The following is an 18,069-nucleotide window of genomic DNA, read 5'->3' on the forward strand; positions in this document are numbered from 1 at the left end:
CCCAAAAAAAAAAAAACCCATAAAACCCCACTTTATGTTCCTCCCCAAATGGGTTCCGTAATAGCTATTAGAAACTTAAGCGGTGCCAACTTAGGTTTCCCTGAAAAAATGAAAAGATTTTGATAAAGTACATTAATTTTATTAAAGAAATCAGTACCAAGAAGGTACTGAATAGATTATAAAATTCAGTACTTGATCAGAACCTTCACAAAACAGAGTCTAACAAGTCCATGAAATCAGAAATACTAAATACACTTTCTTTTCTAAGCCAACAGAACAAGTTCTAGAGGCATATAAATTTTACAATTTGATTCAGTTCCTTATTTCCTTCAAAACATTTTTGGTTCCTCTCCTGCCATACTGTCCAGATGATACACATGGTATTAGCTCCCAAGTGTTCTTCAGTCATCTCTTTACCCTTTGTCCTTGCCAACAGTTTAGTAATTCCTTAAAGCTTTGTGGCATTACCCAATGAACACCAAATATATTTAGAAATAAGCAGCAACCTACCCAAAAACATGTTGATTGCAATGTATCAACAGATGATTAACAGTTTCTGCACAGCATTCACACAAAAAACATCTAGTACCTAAATTGAATCCTTTTTTCTGAGCAAGCTTCATAAGCAGCAAACCCACCCAAGACATGCAGCTTTGGTTGGGGCGTTAGTTTTCCACGATAGTTTCAAGGGCCAAAATATCTCCAAATCAAGTTACTGATCTTGTAACCATTCATAACCAGATTTCACCATATATATCCCATATTATCTGCAAGACAAACCTGAGTTTCTTCTTTGTTTCTTCAATATTTACTGTCTGCACTATTATCCAGCCCCCAATCTTTACACTTTCTCCTAAGCTGAAAATTCCAACAGTTTTGCATAAAGCAGTCAGCCATCAGGCATTCCTGATTCATTACCAGACTATAAATGACAGGAATTTGGTCCTTTAACCGTCCTTCTTCAGGCCATCTATCAGTCCATAGTTTGATTTTCCTTCCATTGACCACTTTTAATTTGATATTGTTCTTAACTCTCCCCATAAACCTGCTATTTGTTTCGATATGGCCACTCTATAAGAGTTGTTCACAGGCTTAGGATCTCAGAATCCTTCCCTTCCATACGTAAGACTAATAACTGCCTTCCATATAGCATATTGTTATCATTCCATCTCCATAACCACTTATAGAGGAAAAAAGATTGACTAGAAAGATCAGCATTCAATCATTCATTTTGCTTGATTGCGTGAGAATTTTTCATAGTTCTTTGGAGGGAGAATGTTAGCATCTTTTTTGGATAAAGTTATATATCTTTTCCTCTGGCTAAATGCTGCATTTTCTCAAGTTTATATGTTTATCTTTTTGGTTGGTACAGGATTATGGTAAATGTCCTGTTACCGGAGAGCCATTGACGGCAGATGACATTATCCCTGTTAAAACTGGCAAGGTAATACTATTTTAAAATTATAATGTAATATGCTTCTGTTTTTCTCAGTATTAGCTTAATGGTATGGTCTCAATTGGGTTTACATCGTGGAGCTTATTAATATTGGTACTTATTGCAGATAGTGAAACCCCGACCTGTACAGGCTGCTAGCATCCCTGGGATGTTGGGAATGTTTCAAATAGTACGTGCTTTTGATCCTTGATTTTCTGCTTCCCATTTCTAAGGTTTGTTTGCGACATAAATTAATATGTAATGCCGAGGAACTTGACTACTCAGTTATCATGTTGTGAAGTTATGTCTCTTCATCATCCTTTGAAATAGTATTAAGCACTTCTGCGAAGATTATTTACCTTTAGAGTGTTCTGTTGGAAAATTAAAAAGGTTTTGTCATGATATGCCCCATATCTCTCAAAATGCTCCTTTTTATTTAAACGGATTGCTTAAGTATTTGTTTAGTTCATTGTTCAATTAGAAGAGAGGCGTGCAACCCAGGTTAGAATCATCATCTTGAAATTTATGATATTAGCTAAGTTAGTTCATGAAGCTTTCAAATAAAGCTTTTGACATCATTAGATATGATGTGCCAAATTCAGCAGGATGATTTCTGTTTGTTTATCATATAGTGTTTTTATCACTTGATCCTTTACGTGTGGTGACTACTAAACTAATTACCATTTATCTTGAAGCAAGTGTCTGTTACATTTGATGCTTCTGTAGTCTTAATTTTCTTTTGTCTCGTAGGAATGGGATGGTCTGATGCTGTCAAATTTTGCATTGGAACAACAATTACATACTGCAAGGCAAGAGCTGAGTCATGCTTTATATCAGGTGAAGGAAGTGGCCTGCTTACTTTTAAGTAGCTAGAACTCTTTATTCTGGAGAGTTTATCCTTCAAATTGTCTTTTAAAACATAGGATCAGTGATTGTTTCTTTTTGGAACTTTAAGGTCTTACTTGGGCAGGATGGACATTAAGGCAGCCTCAGATACTATTGATGAAAGAGGAGAGAGGATGTACATGTGAATTCAGTAATCTAGGTGTTACAAAACATTGAATGGATGTTTCCATACAAGATCATCTTGTATGTGAGATATCAAAAAGACCTACTCCACTGGTTTTACAGATTATGCATACAGCAAATAGTTGAAGCCATTCAACATCAGAATGAGCATCTAAAATAATATTCGCTACAGTTCCATAGACACATAAAATAGAACAAAATATCTAGATTTAGTTATAATTTCGTCTCTTTTCCTTTGCAATTTAGGGCTTAATTGGCTAAAGAGTTTGAAGCTAACTTATCCAAAAAATAAAAAAAAATTAAAAAAAATTAAAGGGTCCGAAGGTTTGCCCCTGGTAAAGACCCATTTATTCTATTAGGTATTTTATTTTGTACAGTGGAAAAATATATAAATGAAGGGAAAATAATGACTCACTGGTAGCCATAAGTGATAAGTGTGATATGAGATATCCAGTGGATGAAAATAGCGCATAAATTTATAATTAATAGAGTGTAAACAGCAGAGTGAGGATTAATGTATTTCGTATCTGTTGACGTTAGGGCTTAATTAAGCTGGAAGCTCTTTTGTGCAAGTTTTTCCATTATAACAAGTCATGTATTTTTTCGAGTTTTCTATCTTGTATTATGAGGAAAAAATATTCTTTTATGGTAAAACCCAACACCCTCAAACTGCCAACCTTGGAGCTCAACAGTGGGCCCTTCTCACTTTTGCTCCCTTTGTGACTCAAACTCCAGCCTTATCTTGGAAGGGGGGGGGGGGTTCCTTATGACCAAGCTCTCTCTCTCTCTCTCTCTCTCTCTCTCTCTCTCTCTCTTTTGTCACAATGGAAAAAGATTTTTAAGCACATCAAAGAAATAAGTAGTGTCATATTGTCTTTAAAGTGACGTGAGTTTTTTTGGTGTATGCCATAAGTTCTTAGAAATAGGCACAATCAAGAGTGGAAGGGGCCCATCTATTCGATTCGAGCTATAGAGAAAGGCCCAATTAGACCAAGGACCAGATAGTCAACTGAGTTTCAGTTTTAAAAAGGGATAGTATCTCACTAGAACGAGGTTCAGTCCAAATCGGGTGGAGGTGAGCGGTTTAGTGGCTTGGGGGAGTCCATTGCATCAATAGTATAGTGACTGATTGGGCTCAAGGACCCTTTTAGCAAACCAGGAATATAGTTAACAAAGAGGTACCTGTACTTGTGTCGGTTGGAGTCACCATTGAGTACGAATTAGCATCCTAAGATTTGATACTGTTGCTTCTTGTGCCAATAATCAGGTTCTAGATTCACTGTACAATTTCCATTTGTCATATTCTCTATTTGATGACAGTGGTGTCTGTGCCAGTTTGCGCGTTTGCTACCTCCCACCAGCACAAGATACTGAGTAACTATCCCCACCAAGACTTAGACAGATGGGAAGAAGCCACCTAGTGTTTTTCTCCTGTCTTTCAAATCCAAATTTCCGTCTTCTCAATCTCCAAAATTGACGTCTGGATAATTTTCTTCTGATTATCTCCCCCTAGATTCTTCTAGTAGCTGCTTCTCAGTATTACAGTTTTCTGCGTGCTTCCCCTGGTATATCGCTTGCGAATTTTATGTATTGTCTTGGCAGCATGATGCTGCCTGCAGAGTAATTGCCAGGCTGAAAAAGGAAAGGGATGAGGCAAGGGGGTTGCTTGCCCAGGCTGAAAGACAAATACCCATGGCAGCCACTACAGCAGTTGGTGCTACTGCTTTAAGCAATGGGAAAAGAGGTAGTTATTTTTTATGCTTTGCACGTGTCTCAACCATCTTCTTTTTCCCTTACTTATGATTCTTGTTATCAACTTGTATCAATAGCTGCCGAGGATGAGGAGATGGGTCCTGATGGCAAGAAAATTCGCCCTGGAATATCAAACTCTGTCATTGAGACTCTTACGGAATGTAATGCTGCTCTTTCACAACAAAGGAAAAAACGACAGGTAATATCTGCTACACACATTTGGAGTGGTTTTTAAGTAGGATTGTGGGTATCCTTTGTTACTTTCCCCTCATTCTCTTCTGATATTGCATCCCTCTTTTTTTAAATGATGCAAGTAGTTACTATATGAGCTTTTTCCTTGCTGCTGCTTCTCCCAGTTAGCAGCAAAATGATTATTTCACTTTTTCTTTCCGACCTAGATACCGGCAACACTGGCCTCTGTGGATGCTCTGGAAAGATATACCCAACTGAATAGTTATCCTCTTCACAAAACCAACAAACCTGGCATTTTGTCTTTGGATATTCATTATCCTAAGGTAAGTTCTTTCTTCTGTTTTTCCCCTTGATTTGTATTTAACTATTATTAACAAGGGAGATACCGCTAAAATCAGTTACTTGGACTTGGGTATGGTTACTTATTCAATGTGGGCGTGTGAATTCGTGACCCGTAATTGCACTTCCTGCTAAGTATTCGTATAAAGAGATTGTGTGAAGTACCGACGCCCAAGTCACACATGTTTCACACTTATGTTTCCTTCAAGGATCCATGAAACATATACTATAATACATTCCCATTTAGCTTTCACGGTAAGGCTGTAAGGCTACGTACGATAGATCCTTGTGGTCCGGCCCTTCCCCGTACCACGCGCATAGCGGGAGCTTAGTGCACCGGGCTGCCCTAGTAGCTAATACGAATCATTTGTTATTCAAACTTCTGCTTTTAGTACAGTTGCATAAAGTTAATGGCTTTTGCATATATGGACTTCCCGTTGAAAGTTGTCTTTTTGCATATATGGCCTTCGCGTTGAAAGTTGTCTTTTTGCTACGTAGATATTGAGTGCTTATCCAGATAAACATGTGATAAATACTTGTGTTAAGGCACAAGTGGTTTTACAGTACTAGGTTCTTATGGCTATGGATTTGGAAGGTGAGTTAGTAAGTTAGATCTAGAGCTTGCTCATATATCTGCATTATCACATTAGTGCAAAACCGAGGAATAACTTATTGTCATCAAGAGGTGCTCTTTAAAAGATGAAAGTTTTGATTCATGAGAAAGTCAAATGTTGCAGAGATTCGATGGTTCATGCCACTTAATTATTATGCTTCCTTTATGGTTAAACTTCTTTCAGTTCTAATTTCTAATTTGTGTTCTGTCAGGACTTAATTGCTACTGGTGGTGTTGATTCAAATGCTGTGGTCTTCGATCGTCCTTCAGGACAAATCATATCAACACTGAGCGGTCATTCAAAGAGGGTCTGCCATCTTATTGACATTTCTTTTTCTTACTATTACTTGATAATTCCTTATCTGTGTTTGCTTAGCAAAATTTCTGGCTTAGTATATTCTGCCTTTTTAGGTTACCAGTGTAAAATTTGCATCTGAGGGTGAACTAGTGGTCTCTGGCTCAGCAGATAAGGTAAACCTGATTGTTTCTCTTTAGTCAAGTTGAACATGCACTTCTTGTTCAATAGTATGTCTTCATCTTCTCTCGTCTTATTGAAGCTTATACTTTCCTTACTATGTTCTCCTCTTCTATGGTAGGTTATGTGCTACTTGTTGGGAATAACTGGAAAGGGTTCACTTGTAAAGAATATCTAAATATGAGGTCACTGATATTAGATGTCACAGTATGGAGTTTCTTTAAATGTTGCCACCATATTTACTCTTTGATATGCTTCCAAGAATAGAATGGATAATAAAAAAGAAAAGGATTAGTTTGATTGAACATGTGTTTTTATTGATTGTTTTGTCCCTTCAGTTCTAGCCTCTAGGTTCTGAGCTGGTTAGTAGTAGGATTTGGAAATTCTTTATATGACAGAACAACTTTAGAGTCAAATGTTTTTGTCATTTCTGATGGGTTTGGCACCTCAGCTTAGTAGTAAAAATATAACCATTAACACTGTTGCTTAATGCACAGTTGCATGACTAGCCTCAGTGGCATTCTTCCGTCGATGTTTTACTTAACTGTAGTTGAGTTTTGCAGACAGTTCGTGTGTGGCAAAGTTCTGAAAATGGGAACTATGACTGTAGGCATGTCTTGAAAGATCATACAGCAGAGGTAATTTCATATTAACATCTCATTGATCAATACTGAAAGTTCTGATATCGAATTACCTTCTTATTATTTAGGGACAAAATGCTGGTAATAGTCCTGCTTGATTGTACAAAACTTAATATTTTGGAAAACAAGCTAATTAGCTTTCCAGTAGTGATCCTTAATCTCGGTGCCCCTTTTAGAATTCCGTCTTTTTGGATATTTTGTTTCTAGGATTAGATATGCGAATTTTGGAAGAGATCATTAAGAAGTGAAAGATGGAGATGGAACTAATCTATTTGTACTAGTGCTTTACTGTACTAGAAAATTGTAGTTTTCTATATTTACTGTTATATATTTAGAGTAGGTTATTTGTTCATGCAAAGTACATAATATGTTTTTGATCTGAAATTTACTTGGGGAGTATTTCTGTTGTCGTATCAAAGAGAAATAAAGTATTTCTGTTGTCCTTGGAGTTGTGTTTGCCTTGTGGTAAACTTCGTTCTTCTGTTCCCAGACTATCTTCATAGTGAGCTTCCACCTCTTGAATGACTACCTGCAAGTCTTTTTTTTTTCTTCCACATTTGCTTCAAGGAAAAGTAAAAAAAGAAAAAAGAAAAAAAAGAAAGAAGTAAAGTACATTATTGGGGAATAAGGGGGCGAGTGGGATATTTCAAGTGGAAATCAATGTTATGTTGGCCCTACTGTTTAATATAAGCCCTCCAGACCCGTGAAATTGCCTTCACCCTTTACATTTTTATGGTACTTCATTTTTAAGTTCTGGCTTTCATTAACTGGATTTAGTGCATTTTCTAACCGTCTAATTAGATATATACATCTACCAATGATTACAGGTGCAAGCTGTCACTGTCCATGCGACCAATAACTATTTTGTGACTGCTTCTCTTGATAGCACATGGTGCTTTTATGATCTTGCTTCTGGCTTATGCCTTGCACAGGTTTCTTTTTCCTCTGGCCTCTCATTCTCAAGAAGCAATGTATAGTAGTCTAGAGTCATCATCTTTTCAATTTATAGACTTATTAAAAAAGTTCAAAATCTAATGCAGGTGGCAGATGCTACAGAATCTGAGGGCTACACATCCGCAGCTTTCCACCCTGATGGTCTGATCCTTGGAACAGGGACCTCAGGGTCTCTGGTTAAGATATGGGATGTAAAAAGTCAGGTCTGTTGCCTCAAAGGCAGCAAATACTCTTGTCCTTCCTCCTCTTCATTCTAAGTAGTCTTACTTTGTTGTTGTGTGTGTCTGTGTTTTTCTGGTGCTTTTCTTCAGGCAAATGTTGCAAGATTTGATGGCCATGTTGGGTCTGTAACTGCTATTTCCTTTTCAGAAAATGGTTATTTCTTAGCAGTGAGTATTCTAATACTGAATTAAACTTTTGAAACCCTCCTTTCATCAGCTTAAAGCGGTTTATGATTGAACTTGTGACCAATGTTTCCTTTCTGTGTTGATCATCAGACTGCTGCTCATGATGGTGTTAAACTTTGGGATTTACGCAAATTGAAGAATTTCCGAAATTTCTCTCTTTATGATGAAAATACACCGACTCAATCAGGTATAACCTAACAGCACTCTACTGAAGCAAAAAAGTGAAGCCATGTTACAAATCAAAGAAGCTTTGGTAGTTCGTAAACAAAGATATTTAGTGTTTGCATTGAGCATTTATTGAAGGCCAAGGAATTTGTTTCATGAATGAAGTACTGTATATTTAAGCATACTAGCTTAGGACTCTGCTGTTTTTGAGAAATTTCCGTTTTATAGTCTCGAAGCGTTCCCATCAATGAGTTATAGAATTTTTTTGAGTATACTATCTCAGGCTTTATAGTCTGGTAGCTTTGTAAATCAAAAGTCTACTTCAGAGCTTTTCATTTTTTACACTGCGTTGGCAACCGTTTACCACACTGGCTCCTTTGAGGTAGTGTTATACCAAGTCTATCCTTCCATCTTTCTCATGTTTTTAATTATTTATCATAAATTCATCTCCTATAACAATTTTATGCACATCTAAGATCATCTAACGTTGCTGCTTCTCCTTTTACTCGCAGTGCAATTTGACCATAGTGGAAGTTATCTTGCCTTAGGAGGCTCAGATATACGGTAAGGCACCTGCACAAGTATTGGGATTGGATAGCTCTCTGATTCAGTGATTCAATGTTCGCATTTTTCTTTAACTAAAAAGTAGTTCTCCTTTTTGAGTCTCAAAAGACTTCGGCATAGCTCAATGAAAGAAGTAGAAACCAAGACACTTGGTGGATTGTTTGTCATTATACTTTTGATTATCATTATTCTCATTGCCACTATGTTTCCCATGTCAAATGATTCTTGGAGCTTTCTTTTGGTCAAGTAGAGTTAAATATCATTTCTGTCTGCTGAATCAGAGTTTTCCAAGTCGCCAGTGTTAAGGCTGAATGGAATCACATCAAAACCCTCCCCGACTTATCAGGCACAGGTATAGTCTTCCTCTCTTTTTCTAGATGGAGTTTTGACTATTTCTGTTGCATGTGTTTATAAAGGTAATAATAGTCATTGCTGTCGTCTAATGCAGGTAAAGCAACATGTCTGAAATTTGGTCCAGATGCAAAATACATAGCTGTCGGATCTATGGACCGTAATTTAAGAATATTTGGGCTGCCTGGCGAGGATCAAATGGAGAGTTAGGCCCATTTCCAGCATGAAAGCAAACAGTCAACGCCACAGCTTCGCATCTGCTAGACCACTGTATTATCTCTAGGGGAGGAGGTTGATGGGTCCCGTTTTAATATGTAATTCTTCTGGTTTTTGCTAGATCTTTGGGTGGTCTGGCAAATAGACATACCACCAACTTGGGATAATATCCTAAGTGCAGAGTTTGTTTGGTCGTCTCAATACCATCCTTGGGTAGTCTATTGTATCATTGTTGTAACCATTGCCTATCCTGGGAGGAAAAGTCTGAATGGAAACGATCAGTTACAGTACATTGAGATGTCAAGTTAGTAGCTAAAGCAGATAATTGCATTTATATATGTTTTCCGACCAGGACATTCAAGTTACCAATTTATCTAATACGCTTTTTACCTGATTTTCACCCATGTTAACCAGTACTGACTCGAATTCTCTGTTGTGTTGTGGCAGGTTTCTGAGAAGCATGAACTTTTTTTCATCTTTTTACGTTTGTCAAGGAAATTTTATGTCTGCGAGTAGGTCATGGATGTCAAGGATTACTAAGTCCCCGTTTGGCCATAAAATTGGGGAGTTTTTTTTTAAAATTTTGTTTTCAAATATCTATTTATATTTTTAATTATTTTTGGCAGATTTTGAAAATAAATTTTCAAATTCCCAAACCAACTCTAGAGTAGTTTTTAAAATTTCTGAAACTTTACTCATGGAACTTCAAATTCTTTCAAATGTAATTTCAACTTTCAAAAATTATTTTTCATTCCATTTTCAATTTTTTTTCCGAGTTTCATCCAAACGCTAGCTAAGAAACAACAAATAACTGTTCACAACTTCGATTAAATACTGCTGACAAGGCTTTCATATTGGTCGTGCTTGCAATCTTTTTATTCCATTGGATACCGGCATAGGTACCCACGTAACTTTGCCTATCAAAACTTTGGTAAAAGGGAAGAGATTATCTAAGTTGTTTTTAAGTTGTCTCTACTAGGATATAGACTTCAAAGTTTTTACCTACTTCATTAACCGCTAGATTACACGTTTGGATGCATTGATTGTGTTTGTTCGCAAGGTAGACTCCCCACTTTTTTAGGTTTTGGTTTGGACTCTTGACACCTTTGTAAACTTATAACAAGTTCTCAAATCTCCGACGCCTTTTCCGATCAGAGATGTGATTTTCTAATGCTTCGTTGTGTAGATTATAGAATTTGAAGATTGTTCAACAGGTATATATTGACTGCTATAATTACAGCAGTAACAAAATGCACAATGTAAATTCAGAAAAAATAATAGTAACGACTAGAAACCCTCCCCTGGCTGGAAGGATAAAGAATGTGCTAAATATAGAAGGATAAAGAATTTACCTATATGCATATCAACCCACAATTGCTAAAATCACACTAGACTACAACTAGCCCATGTACAACAGGAAGCCTCCAGGATTATAAGAGAAAACTGCTTCATGGACATGAAAGAATAAATAATTGTACTCCAAGATATAGCTATGAAATAAATTCATAAAAATTCATGCTTCGGATGTGGCGAGGTAACGGGATGCGTGTGTAAAACCCCATAGCTGCATCAAGAAGAAAATAAAATGTCAAAGATTGGTAATAGAATGTCCAAGAATTTATACAAATATGTCATCAGTTTGATACCAAATATGCAACGTCCCAGTCCAAGAATACATTTCTAGCAAATTTGAACCAACTTATCACAAAGCCATGCGATAATATCAACTTACTTAAGCTACAATCTCTTATTTGAGCACAATATTATTTGGATTTCTGCAAACACACTGTAAATTTGAAATAACTATATAAATAATCTGCTTTCCTACAATTATTTATCGTTGTTTCCCTTATGATATGACCCTCAAAAATCAAATGGGAGCAATACACAATTTATTCCTTTTCTTATTTTTCGCTGATATGTGCTTTTTCACATTAGTTAAAACTTAACCTCCTAGAGTTGTGGTTCTCAAAATTGAAGCAATTAAGAATCGCCCATTATCGTTCAATCAGTCAATCAACGATGTCTCAGTTCCAAAGTAATCCTTTATATCTATTTCGCTATATTGCTATATTTTGGGTCCATTTCGTTTCAGTATTGGTAAATAATTTATTCTTAAATGCAAGTTAGCAGTTCTCAAAATCTCACACTTATACCTACACTGATATGCAAACCAAACTAAAAATACTAATCGCAAACATCATAAATAAGTAAAATAACAACAAACAGCTAAGCATTAATCCTTATCAAAGCAGACAAGGAATTTCTCCTTTCTTTGACTGAGAACTATAGGAAGCATTGATATACAGAAGTACTAGCTGAAGAACGTATATGCATTTAAAAACAGATGACATGTGGATACGAATCTCCATGTTTATACTTGTAGAGACGACAAGCGCACAAGTGCGCTCCCTCCCTCCCTCCCTCTAAAAACAGATGACATGTGGAATCTCCATGTTTATACTCGTAGAGACGACAAGCGCTCGAGTGCGCTCCCTCCCTCCCTCCCCCTCTCTCTCTCTCTCTCTCGGTAAAATGTCGAACCTCATATAGTTCTTTGAAACTAAATTGAAAGTCATACCTCTAGAATAATTAATGGGCACAAAGACAAAAGGATAAGAAGAAAATTACCTCAACATTCCTCAGTTCAAACTCTTGATCATGTGCCAAGAATGAGTTCCCAAATGTTTCACAAGGTCCACTACTGCCAAATAACCTTCACAGAAAATTGCAAATAAAAAAGGAAGAAATTTGCAAGCAACATTGTATAGGGCAAGGCAGAGAAACTACAATGCATATGGCAAGGCAGAGAAGCTCACAAATCACCATCCAAGCTTAAAGCAAAATTTCCACCTCCTCCAAGTGCGAGGACGTCATTCAAACACAAGTAAAAATATCTATTGGCACCTAGTGCAAAAATAACAATAGGTTAGCTAAAATGTCTACACCATTTCATGGATTACTTCAGATCAGAATCCTTGGGATTTTCTACCAACTATATACAGTGACTTGGCTCATGTATCAAAATGGGTATACAAAGCTCATCTTTTATGTTAAGTTCCCATAGACAAGCTTTGACGTGGACTGAGCAAGAAGATTTATCAGACAAATGCTTAACAGAAACATGATCAGTCTCACTAGGATATTGAAATTCATGTTATTTTATTTTCTATTTGGTGGTCTGGTAGTTGCAACATATGTTAGAGCAATTTAGCTAAGTTGCGTGGACTCTCAAAAAATACTGCCGCACTCGTGTCGGATCCTCCAAAATTGCACTGCTTTTGGAAGATCCGACACACACCCGACAACTGTTTTGGAGAGTCCAGGCAACATAGCAATTTAGATAGAGGAACAAAGCTAAGTAGCATAGGAACTCATTTTGAATTAACTCTTACTCCTCTCTCCAAACAAAAAGAAGCAAGAAAAAATAGAGAAACTAAAAAAAGATCATACGTGGAGATTGGAAGAATCTCAGCAAGGGTCACAATAAAGGATTGTGCCAGGCTTTCTACTAAGGGTAGCATCTTAATTTGCTGATAATTTTCACAAAGGATTAGACTTCTAAGATATGTTTATCACCTCAGTTTGCAGTGGCAGTACACAGTAGCTACTAAGAACCAGCAGTCATTTTTCATCAGAGAGAATAACTATGTTGAACGGAGGAAACTAGGTCCCTAGTAAGAAAGTAACAGTGCAGCATAATAACTTGAAGGTGCAACATAATAAAACTTTGTAAAGTTTGACGCATGTCTTTGACATGCATCTATGATGCTGTGCTTGGTTTGGGTTAAAAGAATAGAGAGGAAAGGGTTGCTTCTCAAGTTCAAATACTAGTGAAGGCAAACACACTAGGTGATTTCTTCCCCAAGACTTGGTGGACACAGTTACCCGGTACCTATGCAGCTGTGCTGGTGGGAGGTACAAGTACTCCGTGGAATTAGTTGAGGTGCATGCAAGCTGGCCCGGAGACCACCGTTACAAAAAATTATGGCCTCTATCTCCAACCATCAAGGAAAACTTTCCCCAGACAAGTCATGAGGGACTAAATAACGATATAATGGAACAGCTCGAAGAGCCTTCCCATATGTAATGTTTAAACAAATTCGCTTATGTATTTAATCGTGATGGCTCATAGTTAATTCAAGACTGCAGTTTCTCCTAAATATAAATTTTCAATAACTGCTTTTGTAAAAACTGATATTGTAACAAACCTTTGGACAATTTCCTTACCTGTTGGTCTAAATAACCTTGGTTCACCATATAGAGTTGTGAATACAAATGTTTGATTTGTTCCCTGACACAATAATACCGTAATTACATTAGAATTGAAAACAAAACCAAAACTAGGTGAGGATTAAAAAAGCAGATATTGGCAATTGCTTTTTAATCCGTCATTTGGAGTTAAGGGGTTCTGAAACCACATTCTTGCACCAAGTCGATTACCAAGAGTAATACAAACTGGTGTTTTTCTTTTTGAAAATACTGCAACATTATATTTTATCAGTAAAGAAAATTAAATACTGCATGTGATTGCATTATTACTTGGTACTTCCTCTTTGCAGTAGGCCTCAATGGTGCCTCAAGCAACCCACCAAATACAGCACCCTGCTTATCACCAGTAATCTGAGACCAACGTTATTAAGAAAATTGAGTTTCAGAAGAGATCCTTTAAAAATTGCTAATGAGTTGGGAGCGCATGCACAGCAAAAATTTATAGTAATTTAGGTGAAAATACCAGCAAGCAAGGACCAGAAAGATCGGCACTCTTCCGAATAAGAGTACGAAGTGATATACCATGTCTGGCCGTGCTGCCCTTCATGCAAATGAACAAAAATAGATGTTAATACTCAGGCTACCAACGTTGCAATAGACGTTACAGTGGAAACTATTTTAAGGTCAAGATTACCTATATAACAAGACCCATTGACAACCTTTCGCTATATTAGGAAGGGAAGACTGGAAAAAATCATATAAATCTGGAGTAATGAAAACAGAATCAGTGGTTAGATATGCCATGGACTGCTCAAAACTGTGTCTATCCGGAGCATCTTCAAAAGTTTCAGAACCGCTCGCAACACTACTTGCGGAATTAGGCTCTCCATTATCCCTGTCTGTATTTACTGTTCCCTTCTTTACACAAAGTGAAGTCCTATTGCAGCCATTTTCACTTTCTTCTGGATAAACGTCTGGTATCTCTTTGTAATCATCGTGATCCTCAAAATCATCCAGAGGTTTATCGCGCCACGAGAAACTTTTACTTCTCCATGTAAAAGAATGTGATTGAAGTGGTTTGACATCATCTCGATATCTTATATTCTCAGAATATGTCGATGGGAGAAGGAAAGAAAGGATAGATGTTACAGATTTTCCTTCCTTAGTATACGGCCTGGCCTAAACACAGAGAGGTAATGTTACAAATAATATGCACTGCATAGAACAACAAATCTCCTATTGCAGAAAGGAAACACAATGTAGAGCTTCTAATTTTGCTCAAATAAACAAATATCCGAAATTACAAAAAGAATAGAAGCAGAACAATGTAGCATGAGTAGTTCACTCTTCCAGCAGGAAATGCAAACACTATATGTATATGATATAATTCTATTACATGTAGCAGCTGACAAATGCTGCTCAATTTAGCGGCAAACTGCTATAAACAAACTTGAGATTGAACATCCAGTGTTCTTTCTTGTTAACTTTTGTTCTCATAAATAGAACAAATGCTTCATATTTCGGAACCACAAAATAAACAGCCATGAAACAACTAACTGAATCTTTCGACTTTGTTTAAAGTTGTCATTTTTTTCCCTTCTCTTTTTCAGTTACTCAATTCACTTCATGTACAACTTCCTTGATATATAGTTTTCAACATTTTTCTATATTTCTTTTTTCAGCTACCTATTTCATCATATAAAGTTCTCATCTTTTTTCTTTTTTCAGTTACCCATTTCATAGTCAAGTAAATTCCTTAAACATCATATAAAGTTTTCATCTTTATTTCTTTTTCTTATTTTTTTTCAGTTAACCAATTCAGTTCAAGCACAAACTAATCAGCCCAACTGACAGATCACCAAAACTTAACAATGCCACCAACTCAATTACACATATAATGGTGAATAAAAAAAATAAACTTTAGCTCCACATAAAGATCAAAGACAAAAATGCATAACCCAAAATCACACAAGATTAATTCAACAATTTAAATTCTAAGAAAGAGAAAGAGGAAAAAGAACCTGAGTTTGTTGATCAACAGATTTAGAAGGGGAAGCTGAAAATAGACTTGAAAGTTTCTCCGAAACTGTATCTTTTATGGAATGCATAGCTCTTTTTTTCCCTTTGTTCTAGCCTCTTACCCAATTCAGAACCTTTGAAATTGAGAACAAAAAACTGAGATATGAAGGGTTAATTTCAGAAACCCAAATGCAGAAATTCGTTGAATACGGCAATGTGAAAGGAAAAGGAAAAGGGGTTTTTACTTGGGTTGCATTTGGATTTTTGGGATCTTGTTGTGGTGATCTGAGAAGCTGAAAAAAGAGAGGAGAAAGTGCACAGCACCGACGGCTTGTAGTAACAGCTGAAAAATTAGAACAAAAAAGATTTTTTTTCTTAAAAATTCTTTTCACATAATTTAGGGTCAATTTCACCATTTTTTGGTTTTTAAAATTTTGGACACGTAATTAGCTAATAATGAAATATGACTTGACTTTTGACGGTAAGGACATGATAATCCCAAATATTAATGGAAAACATGTATAGTATAATTTATAAATCAAATTTAACTCTTTGTTCGTTGGAAAATAAGAAAGCTGTCCAATTTAGAATTTTAGACAACGATATTCTGACCTTGACTCCGTACCGACATCTTTTTTTCCTCTTCTTTGACTAGTTGGTGGGGTAAAAAAGGGGGGAAACAATTCTTTTTCTTTTGAAGGGAAAAACATGATTTTGGAATATAATTTTATAAATTGGTCATCTATTTCTAAAAATAATTTTCGTTTGTGAACTATTTTTTTTAAGGTCTAGAATTTCCCATTTCTTTAATTTTTCTATTTCTTTTTGTCTCCTCCTTTTTTATTTAATTTTTTCAAATTCCTAGAAATGAAAAATGTGAAACATAAGTGTCAACTCATACTATGATTATTCCCATTTTGAGGCAACGTATAGTTTGTTTGATAAACTAGTATATATATATATATATATATATATATATATATATATATATGATTGAACGGAACAAAAGTAATTGATTATCTAAGTAAATGTCTTCAAGATTTATCTTTATGAGAATTGGAAGGAAAAGTTAGAGATGATTGTTTTAAATTTTACCTATGCCTTTCCTTGAGATGAAAACAAAAACAAGGTAGTTATCAATTCTAGAAATATTTATCGAATAACCATATAATGATATCAATAGTATATATGGTTTAACAAAATACATTTAAAATCAGGTAAATACTCCAAGCACAAACAAGTCTTCCTAGTGGATATTATTAATTTGTAGTAGTAGCATTTTTTTTATAAAGTAAAGTAAGGTCGTTACAGGTAAATACTCCAAGCACATTTTTTTTATCCGTAGGATGAGGTCGAGTTCAAGAACAATAAATATCAAATATATGTTCAATGATGGTCGATGAATGTAATAATAATAGCATACAATAAATGTAGATAATGCAATAAATATAATAAGGATGAAGTTATCACCCAAATGTTAGGTGACTTGGATGATTCTTCTTCCTGACAGCAACGTGGGGTGATAAGCAATGAAGATGGATAAGTAATCTTTGGATCTTGCAAATGAACCACGTAAAACAAGCAATGAAATCAGAGAATAAGCTTTTGTATATTCACCTGCGTCAACCCTTTACAATGTGCTCTTATCAAAAAGTGAAGATCCCCTTTTTTGTTCTTTCTCTCTTCCTATTTATAGGGATGTTCTAAAAAAAACCCTAAAAAAGTACATCTGGAGGAATATTCAGTGGAATATTCCTCCTTTCTAATTTAACTTATCCTACCATTATTCTCACACCCTCTGCTTGACCTCGGACCTAATCTTTCTTAAGGCGGCTCCTCGCCCTCACGCAGTGGTAGGCTTATTCTTCGATCACGTCCATTTGTAGCAAATAAGTCTTAGCCAAATTTTGACCCATACAGTTAGTCCCTCCGTTTGTTGAGGTCGTGACCTTGGACGTCCTCGATGAGCGGATCTTGTCTGCAACCGTTTAGAGGAAATTTGGTCGTGACGATCGAATCAGATTGGCCGAGGTTGAATAGGTGGCGGGGCTGTTGTTGGTGTGGTTATCGTAAAATGACGTCATGCCACGTGCGTCATCATTACGCGTCTTCCCAATGCGATGTCTGTGCCTCTGTCACTTCGGTTTTGGTGCCGTTGACGGCTCTTTGCCTCGATTCTGGTGTTACCCAACCCTATAAATAAAGGAGAAGGGTTTCATTTTCAAAACTTTCAGCATTCCCCTCGTTGCATACATATCATTTTTCTTTGATCTTCTTCTTGGACCCTTCACTTTCGATTTCCTGCAATTTCTTCAACTTCATTCCCCGATTTCTTTCCCGACTGATACTTTCTTTCTCCGACTTTGTTGCACATACTTTACCACAGAAACATGTCAAATTCCCCCATATTCACGACGAAGTCACTGATGCCACTCCTTTAACGGTGGCCATTCCTCCCGGTGGTGAGGAATCCATGGCTGAGGAGAAAGAAAGTTTCCCCACCGTGGAGGAGGTGGTTCCCAAGAATCCTTTGGTCGGAAATGACTTCCCAAAGGAACCTGCTCCCGCTCCTGCTCAAAAGCTTTCTGAGATGGGGCTGCCTCAAATAGCTGACCTCCGGTCCAAATACCGTATTCCTCCTCACATCGAGATTATTCCGGCGGGAGACAACATAATTCAGGTTCACCGACCTGGATATTGTGCCT

General features: G+C 36.5%; 2 protein-coding genes across 4 annotated transcripts in view; one reads left to right on the top strand and one right to left on the bottom strand.

Moving 5' to 3' along the window:
* Window positions 1-9,527, top strand: part of LOC109238777 (pre-mRNA-processing factor 19 homolog 1-like) — a 10,815-nt gene extending 1,288 nt beyond the window's left edge. Inside the window, exons 3-18 of the mRNA XM_019405254.1 lie at window positions 1,373-1,444; window positions 1,563-1,625; window positions 2,186-2,272; window positions 4,067-4,208; window positions 4,294-4,415; window positions 4,615-4,731; window positions 5,573-5,668; window positions 5,772-5,831; window positions 6,399-6,473; window positions 7,304-7,408; window positions 7,517-7,633; window positions 7,742-7,819; window positions 7,928-8,024; window positions 8,515-8,566; window positions 8,848-8,918; window positions 9,015-9,527. Coding sequence (XP_019260799.1) covers window positions 1,373-1,444; window positions 1,563-1,625; window positions 2,186-2,272; window positions 4,067-4,208; window positions 4,294-4,415; window positions 4,615-4,731; window positions 5,573-5,668; window positions 5,772-5,831; window positions 6,399-6,473; window positions 7,304-7,408; window positions 7,517-7,633; window positions 7,742-7,819; window positions 7,928-8,024; window positions 8,515-8,566; window positions 8,848-8,918; window positions 9,015-9,127 — 1,467 coding nt within the window. The 3' untranslated portion in view covers window positions 9,128-9,527. The remainder of the gene's footprint in view (window positions 1-1,372; window positions 1,445-1,562; window positions 1,626-2,185; window positions 2,273-4,066; window positions 4,209-4,293; window positions 4,416-4,614; window positions 4,732-5,572; window positions 5,669-5,771; window positions 5,832-6,398; window positions 6,474-7,303; window positions 7,409-7,516; window positions 7,634-7,741; window positions 7,820-7,927; window positions 8,025-8,514; window positions 8,567-8,847; window positions 8,919-9,014) is intronic.
* An 809-nt stretch (window positions 9,528-10,336) lies between these two features.
* Window positions 10,337-15,742, bottom strand: LOC109238778 (TLD domain-containing protein 2-like). Of its 3 annotated transcripts, XM_019405255.1 has the most exons (8): window positions 15,367-15,739; window positions 14,040-14,524; window positions 13,869-13,941; window positions 13,676-13,756; window positions 13,364-13,427; window positions 11,953-12,040; window positions 11,765-11,849; window positions 10,337-10,697 (listed from the first exon to the last, which is right to left on the bottom strand). In XM_019405255.1, the coding sequence occupies exons 1-8, from the start codon at window positions 15,451-15,453 to the stop codon at window positions 10,647-10,649; spliced, it is 1,014 nt and encodes a 337-aa protein (XP_019260800.1). In that variant the 5' UTR covers window positions 15,454-15,739; the 3' UTR covers window positions 10,337-10,646. The 3 variants fall into 3 exon arrangements, with proteins under 3 accessions (XP_019260800.1, XP_019260802.1, XP_019260801.1); XM_019405257.1 differs by lacking the exon at window positions 11,953-12,040 and having other exon boundaries at window positions 15,367-15,742; XM_019405256.1 differs by lacking the exon at window positions 10,337-10,697 and having other exon boundaries at window positions 11,774-11,849; window positions 11,924-12,040; window positions 15,367-15,742.
* Between the last annotated feature and the right edge of the window lie 2,327 nt (window positions 15,743-18,069).

This window comes from Nicotiana attenuata, unplaced genomic scaffold (assembly GCF_001879085.1).
Source record: "Nicotiana attenuata strain UT unplaced genomic scaffold, NIATTr2, whole genome shotgun sequence".
NCBI lineage: Eukaryota > Viridiplantae > Streptophyta > Magnoliopsida > Solanales > Solanaceae > Nicotiana > Nicotiana attenuata.

What these genes read in the sequence shown, in the direction of transcription:
- LOC109238778 (XM_019405255.1), bottom strand. Translation starts at nt 15,453, where the DNA reads ATGCATTCCATAAAAGATACAGTTTCGGAGAAACTTTCAAGTCTATTT. An exon ending in CTGCAAAGAGGAAGTACCAA is followed by an intron (nt 13,428 to 13,675) that starts GTAATAATGCAA and finishes TTATTGTGTCAG; the next exon opens with GGAACAAATCAAACATTTGT. An exon ending in TTGAACTGAGGAATGTTGAG is followed by an intron (nt 10,698 to 11,764) that starts GTAATTTTCTTC and finishes TTCTTGATGCAG; the next exon opens with CTATGGGGTTTTACACACGC.